Raw genomic sequence first — 24,306 nt, 5'->3', positions numbered from 1 at the left:
CTTTTTTGATTACTTGACGTCCACATATCAGTTGTCAATGCAATCTGACTAGCAGTTGAATCTAATAATTTCATTGTTTTATCTTTTTCATGCTCAAATATCTTCATTATGTCGTTCTTAATTGTGTTCCAGGAAACAATTTTAAATAACGGTTGTGAGGCATAAGAGTACCTTCTAAAGCCCACATGATCAACCATAGATAGTGGGTACTCATGCAATATAATCATATTCGCAAGCTCTGCCCTCTCGTGATCTTGGTTGAAATGGTATGTCCCAACATTGTTATCCCATCATTGGATTTGTTAGTTGCAATAGAGATTGTTTTATAGTCTTCTGTTTTGTGTGCAAACATGTTTTTATGTGATCAAATAACTGTCGGGTACCATTCTTACTTTCACCACCTAAATACTTTNTTAGATTAAACAATTTAAGACAAATTAATGAAAAATATTACTTTTAAGTTAAAAATATTAGTTTTTATTCTGAATATAAACTTAAAAATATCATACATATCAAATTAATTCATATACCCATAAAATAATAATAATATAATTTTGAGTAAATTTTTTATGAGACAGTGTAGAAACAAATTTTATCATAAAAAAATTTATGAGTCTTGTTATATGGTAAATCCTCTCACACACAATTGATTGAAGGTCTCATTTATACAAATTTCACATATTAAAAATGACCGAGCCCAAATTTATGGGTTTATCCTATATCTCCTCCGTCCTCCCACCACTTTCACCTCCACCTGCGCCGGCCGTTTCTCATCTCTCATAAACCAGAGGATAGGGTTTGTTGAATATATTATTTAGGTATGAGTATTTTCGTATTTCGTTTGTTGTTGTTTATGCGGTATCGATACTTTAATGGTGATGACTTAACTTCAAAATACTATAATCAATTTCACTACTTCGATTCAAACTTTTAATGATTCTATCATGTGTTTCGAATTCCGAAAATTTATTTCCTTGTCGTGTTTTTATGCCTTATTCCCTGACTCTCATTCTAAATGTTGGATATTTCTGTTTTTGTTTTTGGTTATTTATTCAATTTTAATTTCATTTCCTGTTGTTAAAGCTTCGATCTTCATAGGGGTTAAGTCGATGCTACCAATGTGGGCACTACCCACAGCCATTAATATTTTGTCACATGTCAATGATTTTTTATTTTTAAATTTGACAAACCTCTCAACCATGAACGCCAAGAGAGAATTCGCGAAAATGTAGAGAAAGAGTAACAATAGATTCCAAGAGAGAAGACGTGAAAATTTTGAAATTATCTCAACCATGGTTGAGATAGAAGAAACATCCAACAAAACCATGGTTGAGAGTTTTATCAAATTTAAAAATAAAAAATCATTGGCACGTGACAAAATATTAATGGATGTGGGCAGTGCCCACATTGGTAGCATCGACTTAACCCTTCATAGGACCGTTTTGGAATACGAGGTTAGCAGGTGGGTCTTAATTTTTCAACTTGCACAATTTGAGTCGATCTATAGCCATTTATCATGAAAATTGCAGGGCATGTAAATGGAGAAGCTATTATACTGAAAAGAGCTTTTTTAAAGACAATCTGGCCTTTAGTTAATGTCATGCATTCAACTTGTTAGCCGTAAGATAAATCACAGGACGAGAGTCAATGCTGGGGCAGTAGAAAATATAGCACCAAGTAAAATAACATATTGGAGACGTGGCGATTTTCATGTTTATGTCATGCTAACGAGTACGAGTTGATAAGGGAATCAAATATTTTATACACGCACACACATATTTAATTTTTTTGGATAGAAAATAAATTCATTAATATGTAAAAAGATACAATCAAAGAATGCGAACTTACCTCTGTATCTGTTACATATGTTTTCTATAAATGTGTTTATTTCTAACATGGCCTTAAATTCACGTGCTGCAAGTTTTTAAGATCAAGTTTCAGAGACTCCAGGGAGTATGTGTATCTTATGCTGACCTATCCTTTCCACTGCCACGTAGCAGCTTTAGTAGTTCATCTTTAGGATTTGAAATGTTATCACTGCTATTATGTAATGCCTTTTGGCCGTGTCATGAATAGTAATTATCGTAACATATGTTGCATTGTGCAATTCATTCTATCTCTTCTATACTTAAATCACATATTTGTGTCAGTTAAATTGCTTTATACGTTCTTATTATTATGAAATAGTTTGTGTATTATATCCAGGATTAAGGATCAGTTTGATGTGGATAACTAGAGAAAATAACCACAATGTTGTGCATTGATGCGTTTTTGGCTATTTGACGGTGCAATGGTCCTGTACTACTTGTTTATTGACATTGATAGACAATGTGTTTACAGGATACTATTTGTTGATTACTAAAAATTAAGTCAGAGAGCCTGGTATTGATTCTTTTGTCATTTTCCTATTCAACTGCATATGATGGATGGCACCGTGTCGCTAGACCTTCCTGTGCCAGACAATATACTTCAGCCGTTGTTAGTTGCATCTGATGCTACTACTTTAAACGAAGCGCTGGAGCGTCTCATTGACATTGCCAAAACCTGTGATGGCAGGTTGGACCTTGCTTCCAAATGTATCATCTTGCCAGTTCTCCAACTATGTCAAGCCCTATTGATCCCTTCTTGCCAACACCTTATTTTGTTATCCCTACAGCTACTCAGAAACTTGTGTGCTGGAGAAATTAAAAATCAGAACTTATTTATTGAACTAAACGGCGTTGAGATTCTTTCAACTGTTGTTACTTTTCTGCGGCAAGCTCCTGGTTCTGATATGCGTGCACCCCGTGTATTGTTGCAAATTATAGGAAATGTTACATTAGCTGGAGAATATCATCAGGATGTTGTTTGGAATCGATTCTTTCCCCTCGAATTTGAAGAGATGGCTAGACTTCGGAGCAGGGGAACATGTGATCCTTTGTGCATGGTCATCTATACATGCTCTGAACATGACAACGGTCGATTTGCTGACCTCTGTACTGTTGAAGGGTTGAATATCGTGATAGAAATTATAAGAACTGGTACAGCAGGTAAACATGATGTTTGTTTTTAAATTTTACATGTTTGTTTGTTTTCTAGTGACGTAGGAACACTGTCATAAAACGAATTAATGCCTCCAATTCGTCTTTGCAGTTGGTTTCACAGATTATTCACTGAAATTCCTTCTCTCAAGAATTTGCGTTGAAGAACCTCGTTTTTCATCAATTTTCTCGAAGTTATTTTCAACAGATGCATCTGAGAGCTGTGACAAAAATTTGTCCTCGGTAATTCATTTTGGAGCTGAGCAAGCATATTTGCTAAGTACTATTTCAGAAATATTAAATGAACGAGTAGTGGAGATTGCTGTTTCCGCTGACTTGGCTCTTTGCATTTTTGAAATACTGAGAAAAGCTATCGGGGTTGTTGATTTTTCCACAAGGGGAACGTCAAGTCTCCCAACAGGTGGTACTGATATTGATGTTATTGGATACTCCCTAACTATTCTGAGAGATATTTGTGCTTCTGGTGATCCCAAAGTTTCTAAAAAAGAGAAGAAAGTAGATGTAGTGGATATGCTAGTGTCATCTGGACTTGTCGATTTACTTATGATCTTGCTTCGGGACCTAGAGCCTCCAGCTATGATTCAAAAAGCCATGACGCAGAACAAGGCCAAAGCTGAGGCAACGTCAAACTCAATCAGATATTGCCCTTACAAAGGTTTCCGAAGAGATGTTGTGTCGATTATCGGAAATTGTGCATACAGGAGACGCCGTGTTCAGGATAAAATTCGAGAGCTCGATGGGATTCTGCTGTTGTTACAGCAGAGTGTGACTGATGCAGATAATCCGTTCTTGAGGGAGTGGGGAATCTGGTCGATCAGAAATATATTGGAAGGTAATGCAGAGAACCAGGAAGTAGTTGCTAATTATGAGCTTCAAGGATCCGTGAATGTTCCTGAAGTAGAGGATATGGGGCTACGAGTAGAAGTCGATCCAACAACTCGACGTGCAAAGCTTGTCAACTTGTGATTGTTCGAGACGGATTATGATGAATATAACGGTACATTAGCATTATAAGTTTACAACTGGCACGAGGGGACATGAATTGTCAGGGATATAGGAGCTCGTATGTTGAGCTTTCATCAATCTGAAAAGTTAGTTCAACTTTAATCAAATCGAGTTTCCATGTTTTGGCGTCCAAATTTGATATTTATCAAGTACTTTCCTTTTTAAAATGGTATTTTGATGAAATTTTTTTTTTATTTTTTTCAAGCGTTTTCGTTATATCACTTGATTCCTCGGACAAATTTGAAAATTTTTTTTTTGTAAAAAGTACTAGTTTGATGCTTAATTTTTCGTCATTTTTTTTATCTGCCGACCATTTGCAAAAATGAGGTCCTTTTATCTTCTGGTGAAGCGTAAGAAAATTCAATCCAAAACTCCCAAATGGATGATGGAAAAATGGCTTGATCTCTCCAAGTGGACATGAACAATCTGCTACTTGAACAATTCCTGGACTCGCAGATCAAATATATTGATTTTGCACTTAACAGAATGTATAATATATCTATCAAACTGTAAAACAAAGGAATTTTATGTAAAGTTATTAACATGAAATTCACAGATATCGAATGATCTAATCTACAAATATAACCATTAATATGTTACAAATCTGGACTGTGAATACACATCAAAAGCTAAAACAACTCATCACCTAATACTTCATACAACTAAAAATAATGAAAAAAAATCCCACTCAATACAAAATATATACAAATTCAGATTGTCAAATTTTCCTGAATGGCAAGGAATGATCCCACAATATTTCCTCCCACATCAGGGAAAGTTTCACATCCAGGAAGGGACCTTACTTTACCTTTCTCATCAACGTCCACCGGATACTTCAGAAGGTGTCCCCTCAGCTCGGATACGTCGCTCGATGCAAATTGCTTCCAGTTAGCCTCACCCATTGATCTAACACGTCGAACACATTCCAAAGACTCTGGTTGGGTGAAGCAGTCCTCCAAAACTCCAAGATGCTCTGCCCACAGAGACATTCGATATCCATATATCTAGAAAAAAATTTGAGCATGGATAATAAAGTATCAGTTTCTGTTTCTTCATGCAACGTCATATAAGGCATAAAATGTAGCTTGATAAGATTAATGTATGTTTTAACAGCGGTATTTGAAATTCTTCCAACGGTTACCTGTCCATGTGGACTCGATAATTTTCTTGCCCATGTGTAGTGAGGTTGATAAGCTCCCATTGCAATCTCTGTATCTCTAGTACCCTCCATTGATCGCTGATTAATATTTGCAGATCCCAGAATAACATACTCGTCGTCCACGATCATACCTTTAGAATGAACATAAATCATGAATCTTCTGCTTTTCCGGCTCAGTCCCTGAAACAAAAGAGGATAGAGAACTTTGAGCGTTAAAATATTCAGATATTAAATGCAGAGATGCACAGTGTCCTGCTATCAGATACAACATATTTGCTGGATCGGGTATTTAATATTTCAGTAAAAATTGTAGCAAATATTAAGGTTATGGCTCAAATCTTTTATACCATACACAGGTGCACAATGTCTTGGGATTAGATTCAATATATCTGTAGAATAGAACATTTCACGTTTTATAAAAAACAGTAGGAGCGCAAATAAAATCTATTAAACTATATATCAACCTAAATACCAAGTTTTTATGGTTGTGTCCACATAAGTAGCCACATATGACGACAGATGTAATTGTGGCTACTCAACATATCAATAAATTCAAACAAAGCTTATAACATATTGAGGGTGGAGAATAAAATACATGTGGTGTGTTTGCAGCGGCGGGACTCTCAAATTGGTCATCTGGATTTAGAGCCTCACGGTTTCCAAGACAGTAGAAATTTAAATAATCTTGTGGTGAGTATGCATCCTCGAGCCCGACCTCCACCAGAGCTTTGCAGATAGTTTCATACATCATTTGCATTGTTTTATGCTGAAACAATAATTTGGAACAAGGGTCACAGATTCACACACCCTAAAACAACTTATAAGCAGAATCAGAGGACTAAGTGTAAACCTGCCAGAATAAAATTCTTTGAGTCGCAGCTCCAGTTGGATTACCCTCTGGCCACATTGGGACGACAATATAAGCGGCAAATCTCTCATGGGCTCTAATTTTTTCAGCAATTTTTAGGGCGATTTCCATCGGAATCAAATTGTTAGCACCTGTATTGAAGCAAGACACTTTTAATTTTCATAGCCAAAGAACCAAATCAAATCCAAATGGACATTTCCTCACCAACGTCCTTGTACGAACTCCAGTTGTATGAAGACCCAATGAAGTATTGATTTTCAATATAAATGAAATGTTGGGCAGCTCGAATCGCCTTTACATATGCAGTATGTATGCTCATGTCTATAAGAACATTCTTCCCACATACCAAGTTCTATACCAAAGAAAACAAGATTTATTCAAAATGAAAAACTTTGATGCACACACTAAAATTGGTATAAAAGAATCCCTTTTTCTGCTCACCCTCAATGTAGCTTCTTTAGGGTCCTTAGGGAATCCACTGACAGAATTCGAATCAATAGAACGGAACACCTTAAAACGGCAAAAAAAAAAAGCACAAATCAGTTCACATACATGTCAATTTGACATGATTTTGGAATCCCTAAGGTCCATTTATACTAGTTTACCTGCACATGCCAACCTTCGGGATGATCGTCAGTTAAACAAGGAGCTTCAGACATCCCCAAAATGTCAGGAATCCTTTCTATTCGAAGCAAGGCATCATCGCAGGACATCTTCAATTTTTTTATTCCATGGGGCTTCGAAGCTTTCATCCACCGTTCCTCAAAATTGGCCAGAACATCATATGCTGCAGGTCCATTAATTTTACAATGCAAATCATGCCATGGTTCTCGTGGACAACCTGTAACGTTACCCTGTTCAAATACTGATTCAAGTCAAAATATAGTCCAACGGCAATCATCTTAACTAGGTGACACTCAAAAATTTAAATTATTTCAACTCACAGTTTCACCACGTCAAAAGCGGACCTACCTAGTAGACTACAGAAAAGCCACCCCTCAAAAAATAAACAAATTAATAAATTCTTCCAATTCATTTGGAATTTTCTATTCTATTAGAATTTGCCTCTCTTCAAGTCATTAAGTAGCTCCCCTCGATCTAAAATGAGAATATGCGACATATAACACTGCACTAACAAGCCCGAAAGAAATGAAGTCTAAATTAAGCTCGAGAAAGCTTTCTTTATTTTTGAACCCACCTAACGCTCATCTCCCTAGTTTCTATATCATCCAAGCTCATGTAAAGAAGAGGAAGATGATAACATAACGAGAATAGATTGAGACACTCTAGTTAGGTTATACATCAAGTGCATAAATATTCTCATCTCCTAATATCGCTTTAAAAAAGGTAGCACATTATGTCGTATCTCAAACAAAAAACTTGAATATTTTCACAAAATAATGGTATGAGAAAAGGATAATAAATTACAGCATAAGTTGGGTTATGATAGTCCTCTGCATGTGTAGTTCCTAGCGTTCTAAATAAAGGATGATGAGGAGTATCATATCGCCCATCGCACAAATCCAATCCTCCCAAAAAGGCAATTATCCTTCTTCTATTATTTCCAGCATCGACATCCACTATCACAGTTTTCTGATGGTGTGTATAGATGACTCCAACTTCCTGCCATACAATTCTAAGATATTCATCACCAAAGTCCAAATACCATCATGTCTAGAAATTTGAGGTGGCTAATTTTACAAGATCAAAATACCGAGCAGTGGGTGGAAAAGAAACCTTTCACTTGAATTTGAAATGGGCACATGCCATTTGAGTTTCTTAATAAAGTAACTATAAAGCTAGCTTATGCTTAGATATATAGTAATGTTTCCAGCATAAATCACACACCATGCAATAAATTAGAGCTAAAATACATACTTTGAATGTAAAAGTATACAGATAAGTGTGCGTCATGGGGTAAATTAAAGAGCTTCTGCCATAGACATATAGCAAAGTACAAAATGTGAATGAAAAAGATAAAATTTTGTGTATTACCTCTATTATTTAGAAATCATTTTCCCGAAAGCCACTGTATCCATTAATTTAGTCAAAATTTAAGAAATGTCGATTAATATTTATTAGATAATTTAAAATATTTGGAAGATTAAATTTCACTGTTGTATTAATTATGTATTGACCAAGTCTTTATTCCTTTATTCCCTTGATTGAAAGCTTTCCAAAATTCTTCTTGGGGTTTATGTATCTTATAAATACAAGTGCAAAGGCAATTATAAGTCTTTGTTTTCATGTATTCCCACAAGACATTATTTTCAGCTCCAAAAAAGAAAAATTTTCAGTTCAGCTAATATTCATCCTCGTACATTAGCAAATAACAAGTGTGTGACCTGTAGAATAAAATACCAAATTGCTATCACGGACCTCATTTAAGAGCATATGGAACTTGTCATCCTTGAGCAGAAGGGGAACCATGTAAAAGTATATCCATTACCGCTAAAAAGATCATATACATGCTAACAAAAAAATAAGTCCCTGAAACAATACGAGGGAACCCATTCAAACTGATCAAGTACCAGGCAGTTGATTAGTCTGAAATACGCTCACACAAAAATAGAAGCAAAATTTTGTTACGCCTTCTGCCATGACTCAATATCGATAGCCTAAAAACAGACTTATTTGGGAAAAAAATGGACAGTACATCTAAAGCATACCCTCTGCTTCATCCAACTATGACGCTTTCCAGCTACTCGAGGACAAAGCAGCACTTGCACAGAAGAATGTTTAAAGAAACGACGAGTTTCTTCATCATGAGTTTGCATGACTCCATCCTGAAAAGGTTGACATGAGAATGATTACAAAAATGAAATAACTCATTTGCAAAGATACATGTAGGAGATTAATTATCGAGATTGTGGACAAAAGTCAGATCACATTCTTAGATGATACAGGGTTTATTATTTGCAGGGTGATGACACAAATGTTTGGTGCAACACAAGTACTAACCGTTTTGTAACCCAGAATGCTTCTAGATGTAGGGTCATCCCAGACAAGAAGAAGCACTCTCACCCCTTCCTGAGACTTTAATTTCAGAAGATCTCCCAGAGAACAATTAGACATAGCACTATCATCCCTGACAAGTTTGACTTTATGCCACACTGACCATCCAGTAATATAAATCAAACGCTGAGCATGCCGTATTGCGTCAAAGATATCAAGCCAGCATTTCCCATGTACGTATTGCATCCCATTGTCAAGCTTCAGATTTGGGAGGCATTCATCAGTTACATGAGCATCTTGATAGAGAGTAACTGTTCCGCCTCTCCTAAGAGGAAAATATGTACCAGGGACTCCCGAATAGTCTGGGCCAGCTCCAATCCCATTATGGTAAATGCTCAGTTGCTCTATTGGATAATATTGAATCGACAAGCGCAGAAAAGCACCAGACTTGCAAGGCTTTCCATTGGCATTAAGGATTGGGAAAAGTCCCTGGATTTTCCCTCCTCCATATATATGCTCCAATGGGATTGAAACTGTTCCTATGTGCTGTGATCCCACAATATCATTGTCTTTCACAACAAAATGCACTTCAGCAGCGTAATGAGCTACTGGAACAATAAAATTTTGATTCCAAACCGGATTTTCACTATTGCTTATCACAAAAGTCCTTCCAATTGTGGCATCTGCTATCATTATGGAGACGTAGGGATCACTTGTAATCTGATGGCTTATTTGCCCTTCAATTTTGTTAGTCAGGTTTCCAGGTAACTTGTTAAACATATCCCCAATTGTTTTGTGGAACATATCCATGTTTGGGAGGTTTTTAGCTTCGTAAACCCACATATCCAAATTCCCATGTAAGAGCAAAACCTTTAAAGAAGCTTTAGGAGATGAAACTTGCACAAGCTGCATACTTGTGTTACATGGCATATTGGTATGAGTAGGCGTGTGAGGAGATGCAGGAATAGAAGGGGACTCCACATGGGTTGAAGTCAGTTCCCAACTCGAAGCCGAAGAATTTGGATACCCGTATATGGTTCCTGTGTCATCCATATTATTAGTCGTTGACATGGGTCCAGAGTGGTACTTTGGAGGGGGACAAGCCACTGAAGAAGATGCAGTGGCTGGAAGAGAAGCAGGCGCAGATGGCTTATTATAATGGTCAGACAAATTCATATTTCCCACCAGACCATCAACAGTCGGATAAAGCGGAGAGTTGTTTGTGGTACTACCATCAGGAGGAACATAATTCATCACTGAACCAGCCACAGATGATGAACTATGTGAATAATGGTGGTGAGAGGAGTACTCACTGCTTGCACTTGGAGGATCATTGAATTGAACATCTGTGGGATGCAATCTCCCTGACCCTGATGGTTCATGATGAGGGTAATGGAAAGAACCATGCGAGAAACTACCAAAAGTATAAAGGGGAGGCTGTGGGGGAGCGGAAGGAGGAGGATACTGATAAGGATGGGAATTATAGTCTACCCACTGGTGAGGAATAGGAGCAGGGCCAGGTGCTGGAGCTGGCGGAGGACCTGGATATGGCGAATTCACGGCCCCGGTATGAAAACTGCTGTAAGAGGTTGGATAATGGGAATATTGTGCATAAGGGTCTGGACTAGAAACAGGTGGGGGGTGGGCTAGGTGCGAAGCCAAATTCGGAGGTGGGTATGGATTCGGCGAAGTCGGAACATGAGCATAGCCATAAGCTGGATTATATGAGTACGGATTTGGAGGATAATTGTTATTGCTATCCATTTACACCCAAAAAAATGGTTCACAACTTCGTAATCTTTGTTAAACGCATCAAGATTGCAATTTCACAACATAAAACTCAAAACACTGCAAATTTATCAACAAAATGCCACCCAAGAAGGATATTTCCTTAACTGAATCAACATATGTATAATTGCTAACAGGCGAATAAATCTAATGGGTTCTTGTTAAACTCAAAGCTCCTCCCCTCACACAGATAATAATCGAATGACAGGCAAAGCGATCAAATGGGCTCTAGCCAATATCTTCCAACAATTCAATAAATAACTGGAATTTGATCGATACAGAATGGTATTAAGTACCTTCACAGAATCCCTGAAAATCTTGACAAAAATTCCGAGATTCTAGAACCCGTATTGGAGATTTAATCAAACAAATGATGTGAAACGAGCCAGGTGAAATTGCCACACGTAAACGTGTTCCTCGGTAATTAGAAATATTAAGAAACTTCTCACCTGCTGTTCCAGGTTACATCTTGACCGTCGGATGCTTCGAGGATGCCTACATTGCCGGTTTTAGGCGGTTACCCCCACTTATGGTCTTGGCCTATTAACTTCCACGCAGGACATCTAATTGGCAATGGACAATGTCATGCTTGTCGTGTAGCATTTATGTATGACATTTGAGATTTACCAAAATTTTATANTCGACTGCTCTACTTCGTCGGAGCCGGAGGTACGCGGACAATAATCTCTGGCTAATTCATTGTTCTGCTTCAGTTTTATGTTAATCGAAAAGTTCTATTGTGTTTTTCGTTTTGAAGTTCTGTGCACCGTGGGGATTAACAAATGGAAAGATCTAGAAAGAAAGTCAATGATTAAGAAGCAGCAAAATGTTGACGGTGGATCGCCTCTGCAGAATCCGTCTAATGTGGTACAAGAAGTTGCTAAATAATGATGATTTTGTTTGTTTTTTTTTTTGCTACAGACTTTAGGGATATTGAATTAGGGTGTTAATTTATGCAATTGGGTTCTGTCTTACAAACAGCTTTGATTCTGTTTGTTATGGTTTATGGATTGCGTAATAATGTTCGTTTATGCTTCCAGATATAGGATGATTGGATCATCATTTCTGTCATTAATTCGATCATCATTTCTTATCACAACTCACGGTAAAGTAATCTTAATGGGGGAGACCCGTTACCAAAGAAATTGTCATCGGACAGTAAACTAACAAATCAAGCAAAATTTCAGGCTAAATTTTGCAATTTGCTTCGACACGAACACCATATACATTTGTTAGAAGATTTTGATTGCTTGATTTCCAATCTTTTATTAACTCGATTACAAACTCTTCTTTGCCAATTTTTTTTTTTTTAATTTTGTTCGCTTCAGCGGAACTCAGGAAGTGTGCAAAATAGGCTGGAAATTCACAAGAAGAACAATTAACAAAAATTCACCTGGTGGTTTAATGAAATGATTCAATCAAAGCTTATTAAAGAAGGAGAGAAGCACTTAACAGAGGTCACGACTCATGGGGGTTGACACCTGAGAGCACACGGGTTTCGAACAATAACAAGAACAGCGTGAGTTGAAATCCTCTTGACGGAAAACAACACACAATGGTTGGGCTGGGTTGAAAACTGAGATTGTCTTCTCGACGAAAATGGCTGCAAACGCACAATAACAACTTAGTTCGAACAATAATCGCTCAAATCGATATACAAATGACAATAATCGAATCTGGTTTACGTTGGGTTGAGGTCCAACTTTCTTTGAAAGTGAAAAATCGCCAGAAATCGGAGGAGAAGTCCAACGTTCTTTGAAAGTGAGAAATCTCCAGAAACCGGAAGGAGAAGTCATGAAGGGTTGGAATGTTGGACCCTGGGCGTGGAGGTGTGGATGAGAATTGAGAATTGAGAATTGAGAATTGAGAAATGAGAATTGAGTGGTTAGGTTAGGGATTTTGGTTATTTTTTTTCTCATTTGTAAAATATTATTATTATTTTCGGGACGGGTTCATCCCCATACCCGCCCCCGAATTACTACGGGGATTTTAACCTGAAACCGAAACCGAACTGTGTCAACCCCTATTGGTTCCTTCTTGCCAACACCTTATTTTATTACCCCTACAGCTACTCAGAAACTTGTGTGCAGGTAAAAACCAGAAGTTATTTATTGAACTAAACAGTGTTGAGATTCTTTCAACTGTTTTTACTTTTCTGCGGCAAGATCCTGGTTCTGATATTCGTGCACCCTGTGTATTGTTGCAAGTTTTAGGAAATGTTACATTAGCAGGAGAATATCATCATGATGTTGTTTGGAATCGATTATGCAAGGAACATGTGATGTTTTCTGCATGGCCATCTCTACTTCTCTGAATACCACTACGGTCGATTTGCTGATCTGTTTACTTATGAAGGGTTGAATATTGTTAACAAAATGAACGTACCCAAATCTTGTAAGCAGCCATCACTGATGTTTTTCCTTTTACCAACATGAAATTTGGAAGGGAAGAGATCTTGATTGAAAAGAAGGAAAAATCAACTTAAAAATCAGTGGAGGAAAATGAATATTGAGACCAGAAGATTGAGTTTGAGGGTTATGAAATATAAACGTTGGATTGGAGGGATCAATGAACTAATTAAATCGAACATTATTTCAGATCAAATTGAACCTATAATTATGGCATGATAAAATCAGTATCAATACATACATATACATATCTATATCCATGGAATTCTATAATACTTGCAACATTAGAAGCAATTGAGTGAGAAGAAAGAAAACCTGGAATCATGAGAAAGATAAAAAAAAAATACTTGAAGATATCATTTTCTTAAAAAAATCGCATGCGATAAAAAGTTTATGAGAATATTGATAAGTTGTGTATTATTATTTAAATAATTAAGGGCAAATATGAAATATGCCACATGAGACCTATTTGCCAAATCTTCCGCCAACCTGAACCATTTTTAGCCAACCCGGTTGCATAACGGTCTATTTTCTACATCGCGAGTAGCTAATTCAAAATCCCCTATTTCCCCCGTTCACAATCCAGGTTCTGAATCGCAACATTGCCCTAAATTCCTCAATTTCCCGACTGCTCGTCGCAAATGGCTGCTCATCCCCCGAAACCCGCCAAACTACCCCTCAAAACTCCCAAAAAGCAATGGTCAATCGACGATTTTGAAATTGGGAAACCCCTGGGCAAAGGCAAATTCGGCCGAGTTTACCTTGCTCGTGAAATCAAGGTAGGTGATCTCATTCGTAGTTTATTGATTAACTAATTCGAGGTTTGTATCTTTTGGGATTCATTTTTTGCTCTTTCGGGTGTTAGAGTAAGTATATAGTGGCGTTGAAGGTTATATTTAAGGTACAAATCGAGAAGTACAGATTGTTCCATCAGCTGAGAAGAGAAATGGAGATCCAAATAAGCCTCCGCCACCCGAACGTCCTGAGACTCTACGGATGGTTCCATGATGACGAACGGATTTTCTTGATCCTGGAGTATGCTCATGGGGGTGAGCTGTACAAAGAACTACGGAAATCAAACCTCCTTGCCGAGAGACAAGCGGCCACTGTAATCATAATCCCTTCTCATTTTATGTTTGTGCGTGCGCTTCCATAATTTTAATGGAGAAAATTTAGCATTTTGATCCACCAGGAATGTGATATAGAACGGGGTGATTTTCAAATTTGATAGTTCAAATAAATGATATGGTTCTTGAAGCATCTAAAACTTATTTTGCATTTGAAGTGAGAAGGAGCTGTAGATTTCTAATGTTATGGAGTAATTTATTCAAAAATTTATTTAAAAACTGGGAATTTGAAGTCCTTAGAAATCTTGGGAGGATATTACTATACGCGGAAACCCTCTCTTAAATACCATTTGTTTTTTTTAAAGGTTTGAATGGCATAAGTAAATGTGGTTTATGCATTTATGTGTTGTGTATAATTTGTTTTCCATTTACGACGAATCTAGATTTTACCCATGTCTTTTTATCTTGTGGTTGATCATTAAGATCTCTCTTAAAACGAACAACATATGTTATGACTTATGAATAGCATGGTACATAATAAATTTGGATACAGCTATTGTTTACCAAGCATTTCTGAACTTGGGTTCATAAGTAGCTCTTTAATTTCTGGTAACGTGCTATTTACTATCTACTACATGTGTTTTTTAACACTAAAATTGCGTTCTGAGACTTGATGATTTATTTGAAAATTAGTACATAGCAAGTCTCACACAAGCTTTGGCGTACTGTCACGAAAAGCATGTGATTCACAGGGATATCAAACCGGAAAATTTGTTGCTCGATCATGAGGTAATACCCTTTGTCAACTAGTGATCTTTGAGCTTTATTTCCCAGAACAAGTACCACCACTTAGTTGGACTAAACGTGGTGCACAAATAAATGCTAAAATGGGTGCAATTGTAACAATTTAAACTACATAGTTTATTGACCAGAATCAGATTGCATGTCATGAATATCAAAGTTATGAACAGGAAGCTAGTGCATATCAGTTGTAAGGAAAAATAAAGAAGTGAACTTGCGGGACCATGAAGTAATTTCCGAATTCCCCCCCTTTATCTTCGCCACGAAATGAAAGAAATTTTGGAATCTTCCAATATTTGTTAACTTTATGCATCACTCATAGGGTCGGCTCAAGATTGCAGACTTTGGTTGGTCTGTACAATCCAGAAGCAAAAGACACACCATGTGTGGAACTCTAGACTATTTAGCACCAGAAATGGTGGAGAACAAGGCCCATGACTATTCAGTGGATAATTGGACATTAGGTGTTCTTTGCTATGAATTTTTATATGGTGTGCCTCCATTCGAGGCTGAAAGTCAGTCAGACACATTTCGAAGGTATGAAATAAGCTCTTTTTTTATTTTCCTATTTGTTTCACAAATCTGCCATTGGATCGGAAGCTTATAATGATTTTTTTGGACCTATATAGGATAATGAAAGTTGACCTTAGCTTTCCTTTGACACCTGAAGTGTCTGCAGAAGCCAAAAATCTCATTAGCCAGGTAAATTAATGGCATTGATTTACTGTCACTTTCATGAAGAGACAATGACAATGGTAAGATTTTCTCAATCCTGACTGCTTTGACTGGGCTTAAACTTGTGCAGCTTCTCGTAAAGGACTCCTCAAAACGGCTCTCTCTTAAAAAGATTATGGAACACCCTTGGATAGTTACGACTGCCGACCCCATGGGCATCTGCCCGAACTAACACAGAACACCCTTTTCTATCTTTAAAATCCGGACTTTAAGAATCAACACGAAGAATCCTAGGTTGAAGGTATGAACTTCGCAAGAAAATGCGACATTCTTTTCATGCCAACTTTGCAGCATCGTGTTTGTGTAGTAGATGCAAAGATGGTTTGTAGGAGGTAGAATTAATGTCATGTGATGTATTTGTAGCCACACTGTATGCTATTGTAGATTAATTTTGACAGTATTGTGTAAGCCGCAAATGCCCAGTTTCATTTATCTCGTATCATCATATTGTAAGTAAAAGATGACAATATTTAGCCAAAAAGTAATAATGATTATAATTTTATTATAATATGTGATATCAAATGTAATTTTCATTTGTTTAGACCTATGTTCAATTGAATATCTACTCCAGAAATTAAGCGAAAGATAATCATGCGTACCAATCTGTTGTAATCCCTGAACGCTTTTGAATGGTTATCTTATGAGTTATGCCTCTTTAAAAAATAAATAAATCATATTCTCTTTGTTATAAATTTAATAGTAGAAGAAGCGAGAATTAAGTTGTATCTTATTTCAACTAAACACCTTTATTTATAGGATAAGGGGATATATGAAAGGAATATTTTATTCCTAAATCAATCAAGATTTTATTTCGATTTTGCATTCCTATATTTATTTGATAGATTTGTTTCCCTAGATATAGTGAATCCTATAGTTAGGAATTATTTAATTAATTTGAGAACTTATCTATAAGATATAATGTATTAGCTTTAAATTTGAGTTTTATTCTTATTAAACTCTAGTTTTCTTGTCTATAGGTGGGTTGAAAATTTAGGTCAAGTACTATATATATAGGGGACAAATATTGAAAGGCGTGGGTGACAAGGAGAGAAAATATATTGACGGCTACATGAGCTTTGCAGAAGTTGGTTCAGTAGTGAATGTTTGCATAAGGAGCTTGCGTGTCCTGTCTACCACGTGACTGTGTTGCTGATTGGTGTTGCCAACACTCGAAGAACAACACTGACACAGAGTGTTGATATAAGAGTGGTTCCGTTTGGTTTAAGCAATACGTTTTAATTTTATGCATCTAGTTTTAAGATTTGATTTATTTTTGATGCATCTTAATTCCTTGGAGTGTCAAGTAAGTTTGATTTGTTATACTCACTAGTTTTGATTCTGGTGTAAACGATTTACATAGTTTCTAGTGAATTTTTCACCATAAAGCATCGTACAAGTATTAGTACTTGTGCATAATTTAACCCAAGTGTTTATTTATTAAAAGTTAAATTTGTATGTTAAATAATTAATTTCCGCTGCCGTGTTGTGTGTGGGTGTTGACAACACCGAGCACAACACCAAATTCTGACATATCAATTTTAAATCTATTTCCTGTAAATTTATGCGCAACAACCCTTTCAATATACAAAATGAAGAGCATAGTCAAATAAATTATCTAAATATTATATATATACAACACTCTTTCTTAGATAATTGATAGAGAATCCAATATTGCCTCATTAAAACATTACCAGTAAAACTCAGTGGAAAAGATCTGAATGAAAGAAAAAGAGTACAACAATAAATTCTTACTCTAATTTTAATCACTGAAAATCTTTTAATTGTGCATCTCTATCTTATGCACTAATTTCTTGAATATCAATATTGACAATGTTTTTGTGAATAAATCAGCTACATTATCGCTAGAGCGAATTTGTTGGACATCAATATCACCTTTACCTTGGAGTTCATGTGTGTAGAAGAACTTTGACGAAATATGTTTTGCTCTATCCCCTTTAATATATCATCCTTTCAGTTGTACAATATAAGCATCATTATCTTTGAATATAGTAGTCGGACAATCTTTAGTTGTCGGTAGTCCACATGATTCTTGATTACGTTGCGCCATGGATTTCAACCATATACATTCTCGACTTGCTTCATGTATGCAATTATTTCAGAATGATTTGAAGATGTTGCAGTTAAACCTTGTTTCGTTGATTCCATGATATATCAGTGTCTCCTCGTGAAAACACATAACCTGTTTGAGATTTAACTTTGTGTGCATCTGAAAGATTTCCTGTGTAATGCCCGGTTACTCGTACAAATGATATGAATGCGTTTATGTCGTTTAGTATGTAGGTATTAGCTCATTAGATTTCAAGTGATTATTGAGGTATCAATATTGATATTGAACATGATTTTTATATTGTCTATGGTGTATTGAGAATCAATACGTGTCTAAATAATGATCGTAAGATGTGTAGATAAAGTAGTGTAATGAAAATTGGTATGGGACTGCGTGAAATGAGATGAAAATATGGTAGTTCTTACGGGTTTTAGCATAATGATTTGAATATTGATCCAAATTGTATGAGGCCATAACCATTAGAAAGTAAGATATAATGCTACAACTTCTGTGTTTTGGGTTTTGTCCAAATCATTGTGAAAGACAAGCCAAAAGTGCCCTGAAGTGTGTCATGTGTATCGTCATTCCTACAATAACACATTTTGATAGATTGAGCACAAGTTTTTACTCCAACCTCTAAATGACATGAAACTAGTTGGAGATTCAAGCCAATACATAGTGCTACAACTTTCATGTTTACCACTTTTTCAGATTATGAATGGAAAATACGTTTTTGGAGCGATCTTTGATGAAGTAGTGCACAGAGGCAGAACAGGTGGCGCTCGAGCGGTAGAAAATGACCGCCCGAGCTCCTGTGCACGAACTTTTCATCTTTTGGACAGAATGTTTGGCGCCCGAGCGGTAATATATTATCGCCCGAGCGTCGCTGTGTATAAGAAAAGATAAACTTCGAAATTCTGGACATCTTTATCAGTTCTTTCCTTTCCTTAGCAGCAAGAACTCGAGAGAAAACTTAGAAATCTTCCTCCAAAGCTCTCTTCTTCATTCCTTTCATCACTTTGAGGTAAGAACTCAGTTCTCCATCACAAGAACTTCATAAGGGGGTAGGTTTTCATCTCTTTTGGTTATTATAAATGTAGAGGAGCAAACTTCACCTAGAATAGACATAATAATTGAATTATTGATATGTTTGACAGTATAGGAACAAGAAACATCGTCTCAAACCAGTGTTCTTACGCTTGGACTGTAAGTTGGCATGTTCTTGAAGTAATACATGAGTAATATTATGATTTCAAATACTTTCCATTGATTATTGCTATATGTACATTGTTAGTATCTTATTGATGAAAATATAGCACCATATTCCATTGTTATGTATTAAATATATAAGAAACCCATGAATATTGATGATGGGTGCTATGTTATGAACATGAACATGAACATGAAAAGAAAAGGATTGATTTTTACATGATATAGAGCTTGTTGACATCATGGGTGGTTTTAAGTCCACCAAACCTATTGGCCAATATATGTTCATGGGGCGTGGGGTTGCCAAAGGTTGCTCCCTAACGTCCAACACAGTAGTAGCTATATAATAAAGCAAGCACGGTAGTACAGGTCAACTAATGAGGCTCAAGTAAAAAAATGAACATGAATATATGCTATGATATTACATGGTTTAAAGATTCATTGTTGTCACGACTTGATATGTATGTTCTTTTGACGCATATTGATACGTACAAGTGCCAACTTATTGAGTTTTATAAACTCACGTAGCTCATGTATTACAGGATCAGGTAGTGAAGAGAAATAGGAGGCCGGTTCGCCAATGGATGCTTGTGACGTGCCTCACCTCGACAAGAACCGGGACTTATTATCGTATAGCTTCCGCATATGTACTGTACTAAAACATGTCAGGGTTTGAACAAGTTTTACGATGTTTATGATGATACGAAGTATACTTGTATATGAGAATATAGCTTCCGCATATGTATTACAATGGATTTTATGTTAGGGTTTGAACAAGTTTCGCAATGTTTATGACTATATGTATAACAATATGGTGCATGGTTGTGCTTGAAAATATAATTGATGTTGTTGTATATATGGCATTGCTTGAGTTTGTGGTTTAGACAAAAATGTAGGGACATCATGCCAAAATTTTTATAAACCGTCAAATTGACGCTNGTCTAAACCAGATGATAAATCAGATGTCGAATGGAACTTTGAGCACAAGCAAGTTTGTGAGTACATCCAACTATTTGTTGATGACAACGTGTATAATAATCACATTTGACACTTTGGACAAAGTTGGAAACACTATATACCTCCAAAAGTGGTAACAACAAATTGTTCTATTTGAGCAAGCTAGTTCATGTTTGGTATAAAGATGGAACTCTGGTGGCAGATGATCTGAACGAGATTCAAGGTTTCGTGCAACAGTTATTAAGTGAAAAGAATCTTACACGCCTTGCAAGTTCTACCCGATATAAAGCAGGTTTATACAAAACAATGCACTAAATGCTTAGCCCAAAAACAAAACATGATATCATCAAAGAGTTCACATCCTAGAAGAGCCGATAAAATTCTAGATCCGGTGCACTCAGATCTTGTGGGCCAATGCAATTATTGTTTGGAGGAGCGAGGTATAACTTTAATCGATGATCTCGAAAAATTTCGGTGTGGACATTCAAAACCAACGACCAAGTAACAGAAATATTTAACAATTTTCTAAACTTGGTTGAACATCAAATATGTATAAAACTAAAATGTATTCGAACAGATAATTGGATTCTTTGAAGAGATATGTAAAACAAATGTATTCAGACACCAAATGACACCACCAAAAACACAAATCAATGGATTAGCTGAGATGATGAATAGAACTTTAGCAGAAAGAATCGAAAGCATGCTCCCACGTGCAAAGTTGTTTAAAGAATTTTGAGGTGAGGTCGTGGTTGCTGCCATATATATATTGAATCGGTCATCTTGTGTTCCTCTCCGTTATGATGTCCCAGAGCAAGTATGGCAAGACAACGAAGTTTCCTATAATCATTTGCGGATATTTGAGTGTGTTTTATGTTTATATATCAAATGATGAAAGACATAAGTTGGATGCCAAAACAAGGAAGTGCATATTTATTGGCTATGATGAGGATCAATTACAGTCAAATATCAAAAGCCTATAAGAAGTCGTGAGCCGTATTTCAGGATAATGAATTCTTGGAGACTGCAGGAAAAGAGAATTTTTGATTTGGACAGGTTCTAAATGATTACCTCAACAATATATCATGCTAACTTGATGGGGATAACCGGAGAGCTTCCAAGAAGCTATTACCGGTGAACACATGAATAAATGGATGAAGGTCGTGCAAGATGAAATGCAATGCTTGCATGAAAATGTGCTAGGGTTAGCAGCTGAGCTTGATCTGGAGGTTGAACAAATGGATGACAAGACTGCATTCATTCACGGGGATTTGGAAGAAAAAATCTACATGGAGTAACTAGAGAGTTTTGCAGAGGAGCGGAAAGAGGACCTCGTGTGCAGACTAAAGAAGAGTCTGTACGGTCTCAAGCAAACAACGAGACAGGAGTACAATTAGTTTGAATCTATAATAACTCAACAAAGATTCAAGAAAATCACTATAGACTATCGTGTGTTTGTTAGAAAAACCTTTGATGATGATTTGATGATGCTTCTGCTCTACGTAGATGACATGTTTATTGTTAGCAAAGATGCTTCTAAAATCAAAGGCCTAAAGAAGCAAATAAAGCAAGACATTTTTTATTCTGGAGTTTGGGCCAGCAAAAAGAATTATTGGCATGAAAATCCATCGAGATAGGTATGCCAAAAATACCTGGTTGTCGCAGGAGAAATATACGGAGTTACAAAAGTTTGTAACATTGTCAACCACTGAAGCGGTGTTCATTGCAGCAATTGAGGCATGCGAGAAGTTGGAATACTGTAGAGTGCAACTCTGATCGAATTCACAAAATATATTTGATGGGAGAATTGCTAAGTAATCAAGCCAAATTTAAATTTAGAACACATCATTTTTTAAAAAATAAACATGTGTTGTGTTATTAAAAAATTGGTAGGTTTGATTATGTTAGCAATGGTGTATAATTTTTTTGTTTTTTTCTCCAAACCTCACATATAAATACCCATTGATTATTCATTCTCAAATCACACCAAAACACGAAATTTTATCCTCTACGATGACAAGTGTAGAACTAAAATAGAAGGTGTGAGATTTTCTTAAAGAATGCTTATCTTTGGAACAAATATGATTGGTGGAAAAAAGTTAGTGTTAAAATCACAGTGTGTTGAGTGAAATGCTTTATATTATCAATTCTCTTATCTTCTTTGTTATCAATAAAGAAGTAATCTCCTTGATAGTTTTAGAGCAGACGTAGCCCGTGCTTGGGCGAATCACTACAAATATCGATGTCTATCTTATTCAATTGTCGATATACTTGTGATATTCCATGCGATGTTACCTAAAATTTATATATATTTCTTTGATATTCCAACAACAATGACAATATAAATATTTTCTCCATCCTGATTGTCACTTTGACTGGGCTTAAAAACTTGTGCAGCTTCTTGTAAAGGACTCATCAAAACGGCTCTCTCTTCAAAAGATCATGGAACACCCTTGGATAGTTAAGACTGCTAACCCCATGGGCATCTGCCCAAACTAACACAGAACGTCCTTTTCCATCTTTAAGGTCCTGACTTTAGGAATCTAACTCGTGGAATCCTATGTCGAAAGGTAAGAACTTCGCAAGAAAATGCGACATTTCTTTCATACCAACTTTGCAGCGTCGTGTTTGTGTAGTAGATGTGAAGATGGTTTGTGGAGGTACATTAAATCTCATTTCATGTGATCAATATGTAGCTACACTGCATTGCTATTGTAGATTAATTTTGACAGTATTGTGTAATCCACATATTGCCTATTTTCATTTATCTCGTATCATATAATCATGCAGTATTGATTATTTTATTTGAATATGTTATCTCAAGTGTAAGCTTCATATTTTTAGACCTTGTATGTTCCATTGAGTATCCACTCTCCAGAAATTAAGCTAAAGATAAGTATGCTTACCGATTTGTTTTAAAATAGCCTATAAATATAATAAAATTTTAAGTCTAAATACATTAAAAAAAAATTATGTTCTAAAAACTACAGTAGTCTAAAAATCACAATCCCAAAATATTCAAAATTATACATTGTCATTGTCGCTTGCTGATCAACCTCCTATTTTGTTGAACATAATAAACTACATTTTTCATCCTTGTTACTTAGTCTTTTTTTTTTCTTGGTTGGTATCTACATGACAAATTCCAATAGTTTATAAATTATTATATTACTTTTTGGCATAAAAAATAATAATTTTTCACGAGTGACCCAAATAAGATATATGTCTGACAAAATTGACCCATGAGACCGTCTCACATTAATTTTTTTTCAAAACAATTAAAATTTGTAATCAAATCTTTTTTAAAAGACGTCCAATTTCTTTTGCATCCTAATGAACTAAAAAAATTAAAAAGAAAGTTTCACGAGTATAGAATATTAATGGTATATGAACATGAAAAAAAATAGAATATTTTAACAAATCTGAATTATAATATCTGTTGAAATTTAATATTTTAATATTGAATATTTGAATGTTGAAAATTAGGTAAAATTAGGTGTTGAATATTGAAATTTGTGTGTGATGATGAAGGTAATGATGTGATTTATTTTTGGATTATTTGTACNCTATTTTGATTATGGTAATCATGTCAAGTATAGAGTAAGGGTGTGAAAGCCTGCATTTGCATATCCTACTAAAGATGAATTTGATTTTGACGAATAAAATAATCCCATGTATGTTGTACTATGAAGGTATCTAAATTTATGTTTTACATCATTCCATTGTCTTCGGCTTAGAGAAGAGTTATATCTTGCTATAAGGTTAACTGAAAAGCTACATCTGGTTAAGTGCAATTTGCGAGATATGATAATGCATCAATTACATTAAGACAAAAATGTTCAATTTGCAATCCAAGACAAAAATTTCTTTCCCAACTCTCTCATCTCAAACTCACCTTTTAAATAATTAGCCGTTTTTGTAAGCTCTTCTCGAGTCTCTACAAGATTTAGTTATCTACATACACTGCCACAATTGCAAAACCATCAGTCTTTTTTTTTAAAAAAAAAACGCATGGACACATAGCATCATTTGTATAACCTTCTAGTAGTAAATATTCACTAAAACGATTGTATCACATGTGCGGGCATTGTTTTAATACAGATAATGACTTTTGCAACTTTATTGAGAAGATGGTCCTGGGGGTTGCGTCATTTGCTCCTGGTGGTTTAAATGTTTCATGGATTTTCATTTATATCTCATTATCAAGTTAACCATATAAATATACAGTGACCACATCCATAAGTC

The 24,306-nt window shown here is 35.8% G+C and overlaps 3 protein-coding genes and 1 long non-coding RNA gene across 7 annotated transcripts; 3 read left to right on the top strand and 1 right to left on the bottom strand.

Annotated features, from left to right (window-relative positions):
- Positions 1 to 667: 667 nt before the first annotated feature.
- On the top strand, positions 668 to 4,244 carry LOC140986746 (uncharacterized). Of its 2 annotated transcripts, none has more exons than XM_073455087.1 (3): positions 668 to 818; positions 2,341 to 3,029; positions 3,133 to 4,244. In XM_073455087.1, the coding sequence occupies exons 2-3, from the start codon at positions 2,420 to 2,422 to the stop codon at positions 4,005 to 4,007; spliced, it is 1,485 nt and encodes a 494-aa protein (XP_073311188.1). In that variant the 5' UTR covers positions 668 to 818; positions 2,341 to 2,419; the 3' UTR covers positions 4,008 to 4,244. The 2 variants fall into 2 exon arrangements, with proteins under 2 accessions (XP_073311188.1, XP_073311189.1); XM_073455088.1 differs by having other exon boundaries at positions 674 to 818; positions 2,206 to 3,029.
- Positions 4,245 to 4,550: 306 nt separating this feature from the next.
- On the bottom strand, positions 4,551 to 11,318 carry LOC140986052 (phospholipase D gamma 1-like). The gene is made up of 10 exons (XM_073454005.1): positions 9,035 to 11,318; positions 8,743 to 8,859; positions 7,502 to 7,696; positions 6,679 to 6,927; positions 6,515 to 6,583; positions 6,278 to 6,425; positions 6,056 to 6,204; positions 5,801 to 5,971; positions 5,188 to 5,385; positions 4,551 to 5,050 (listed from the first exon to the last, which is right to left on the bottom strand). The coding sequence occupies exons 1-10, from the start codon at positions 10,790 to 10,792 to the stop codon at positions 4,757 to 4,759; spliced, it is 3,348 nt and encodes a 1,115-aa protein (XP_073310106.1). The 5' UTR covers positions 10,793 to 11,318; the 3' UTR covers positions 4,551 to 4,756.
- A 136-nt stretch (positions 11,319 to 11,454) lies between these two features.
- Positions 11,455 to 11,796, top strand: LOC140985510 (uncharacterized). The gene is made up of 2 exons (XR_012176783.1): positions 11,455 to 11,485; positions 11,574 to 11,796. It is a non-coding gene; the product is annotated as an uncharacterized lncRNA (long non-coding RNA).
- Positions 11,797 to 13,728: 1,932 nt separating this feature from the next.
- On the top strand, positions 13,729 to 22,832 carry LOC140985731 (serine/threonine-protein kinase Aurora-3). Of its 3 annotated transcripts, none has more exons than XM_073453630.1 (6): positions 13,729 to 14,003; positions 14,114 to 14,332; positions 14,985 to 15,080; positions 15,415 to 15,629; positions 15,722 to 15,794; positions 15,898 to 16,258. In XM_073453630.1, exons 1-6 carry the CDS (start codon positions 13,866 to 13,868, stop codon positions 15,997 to 15,999), a joined length of 843 nt encoding a protein of 280 aa, XP_073309731.1. In that variant the 5' UTR covers positions 13,729 to 13,865; the 3' UTR covers positions 16,000 to 16,258. The 3 variants fall into 3 exon arrangements, with proteins under 3 accessions (XP_073309731.1, XP_073309730.1, XP_073309729.1); XM_073453629.1 differs by lacking the exon at positions 15,898 to 16,258 and adding an exon at positions 22,459 to 22,832 and having other exon boundaries at positions 13,733 to 14,003; positions 14,090 to 14,332; XM_073453628.1 differs by having other exon boundaries at positions 13,733 to 14,003; positions 14,090 to 14,332.
- The last annotated feature ends 1,474 nt before the right edge of the window (positions 22,833 to 24,306 follow it).

Source organism: Primulina huaijiensis, chromosome 10 (genome assembly GCF_012295235.1).
Source record: "Primulina huaijiensis isolate GDHJ02 chromosome 10, ASM1229523v2, whole genome shotgun sequence".
In the NCBI taxonomy this organism is placed as follows: domain Eukaryota; kingdom Viridiplantae; phylum Streptophyta; class Magnoliopsida; order Lamiales; family Gesneriaceae; genus Primulina; species Primulina huaijiensis.
This window is presented reverse-complemented; position numbering and strand designations above follow the sequence as displayed.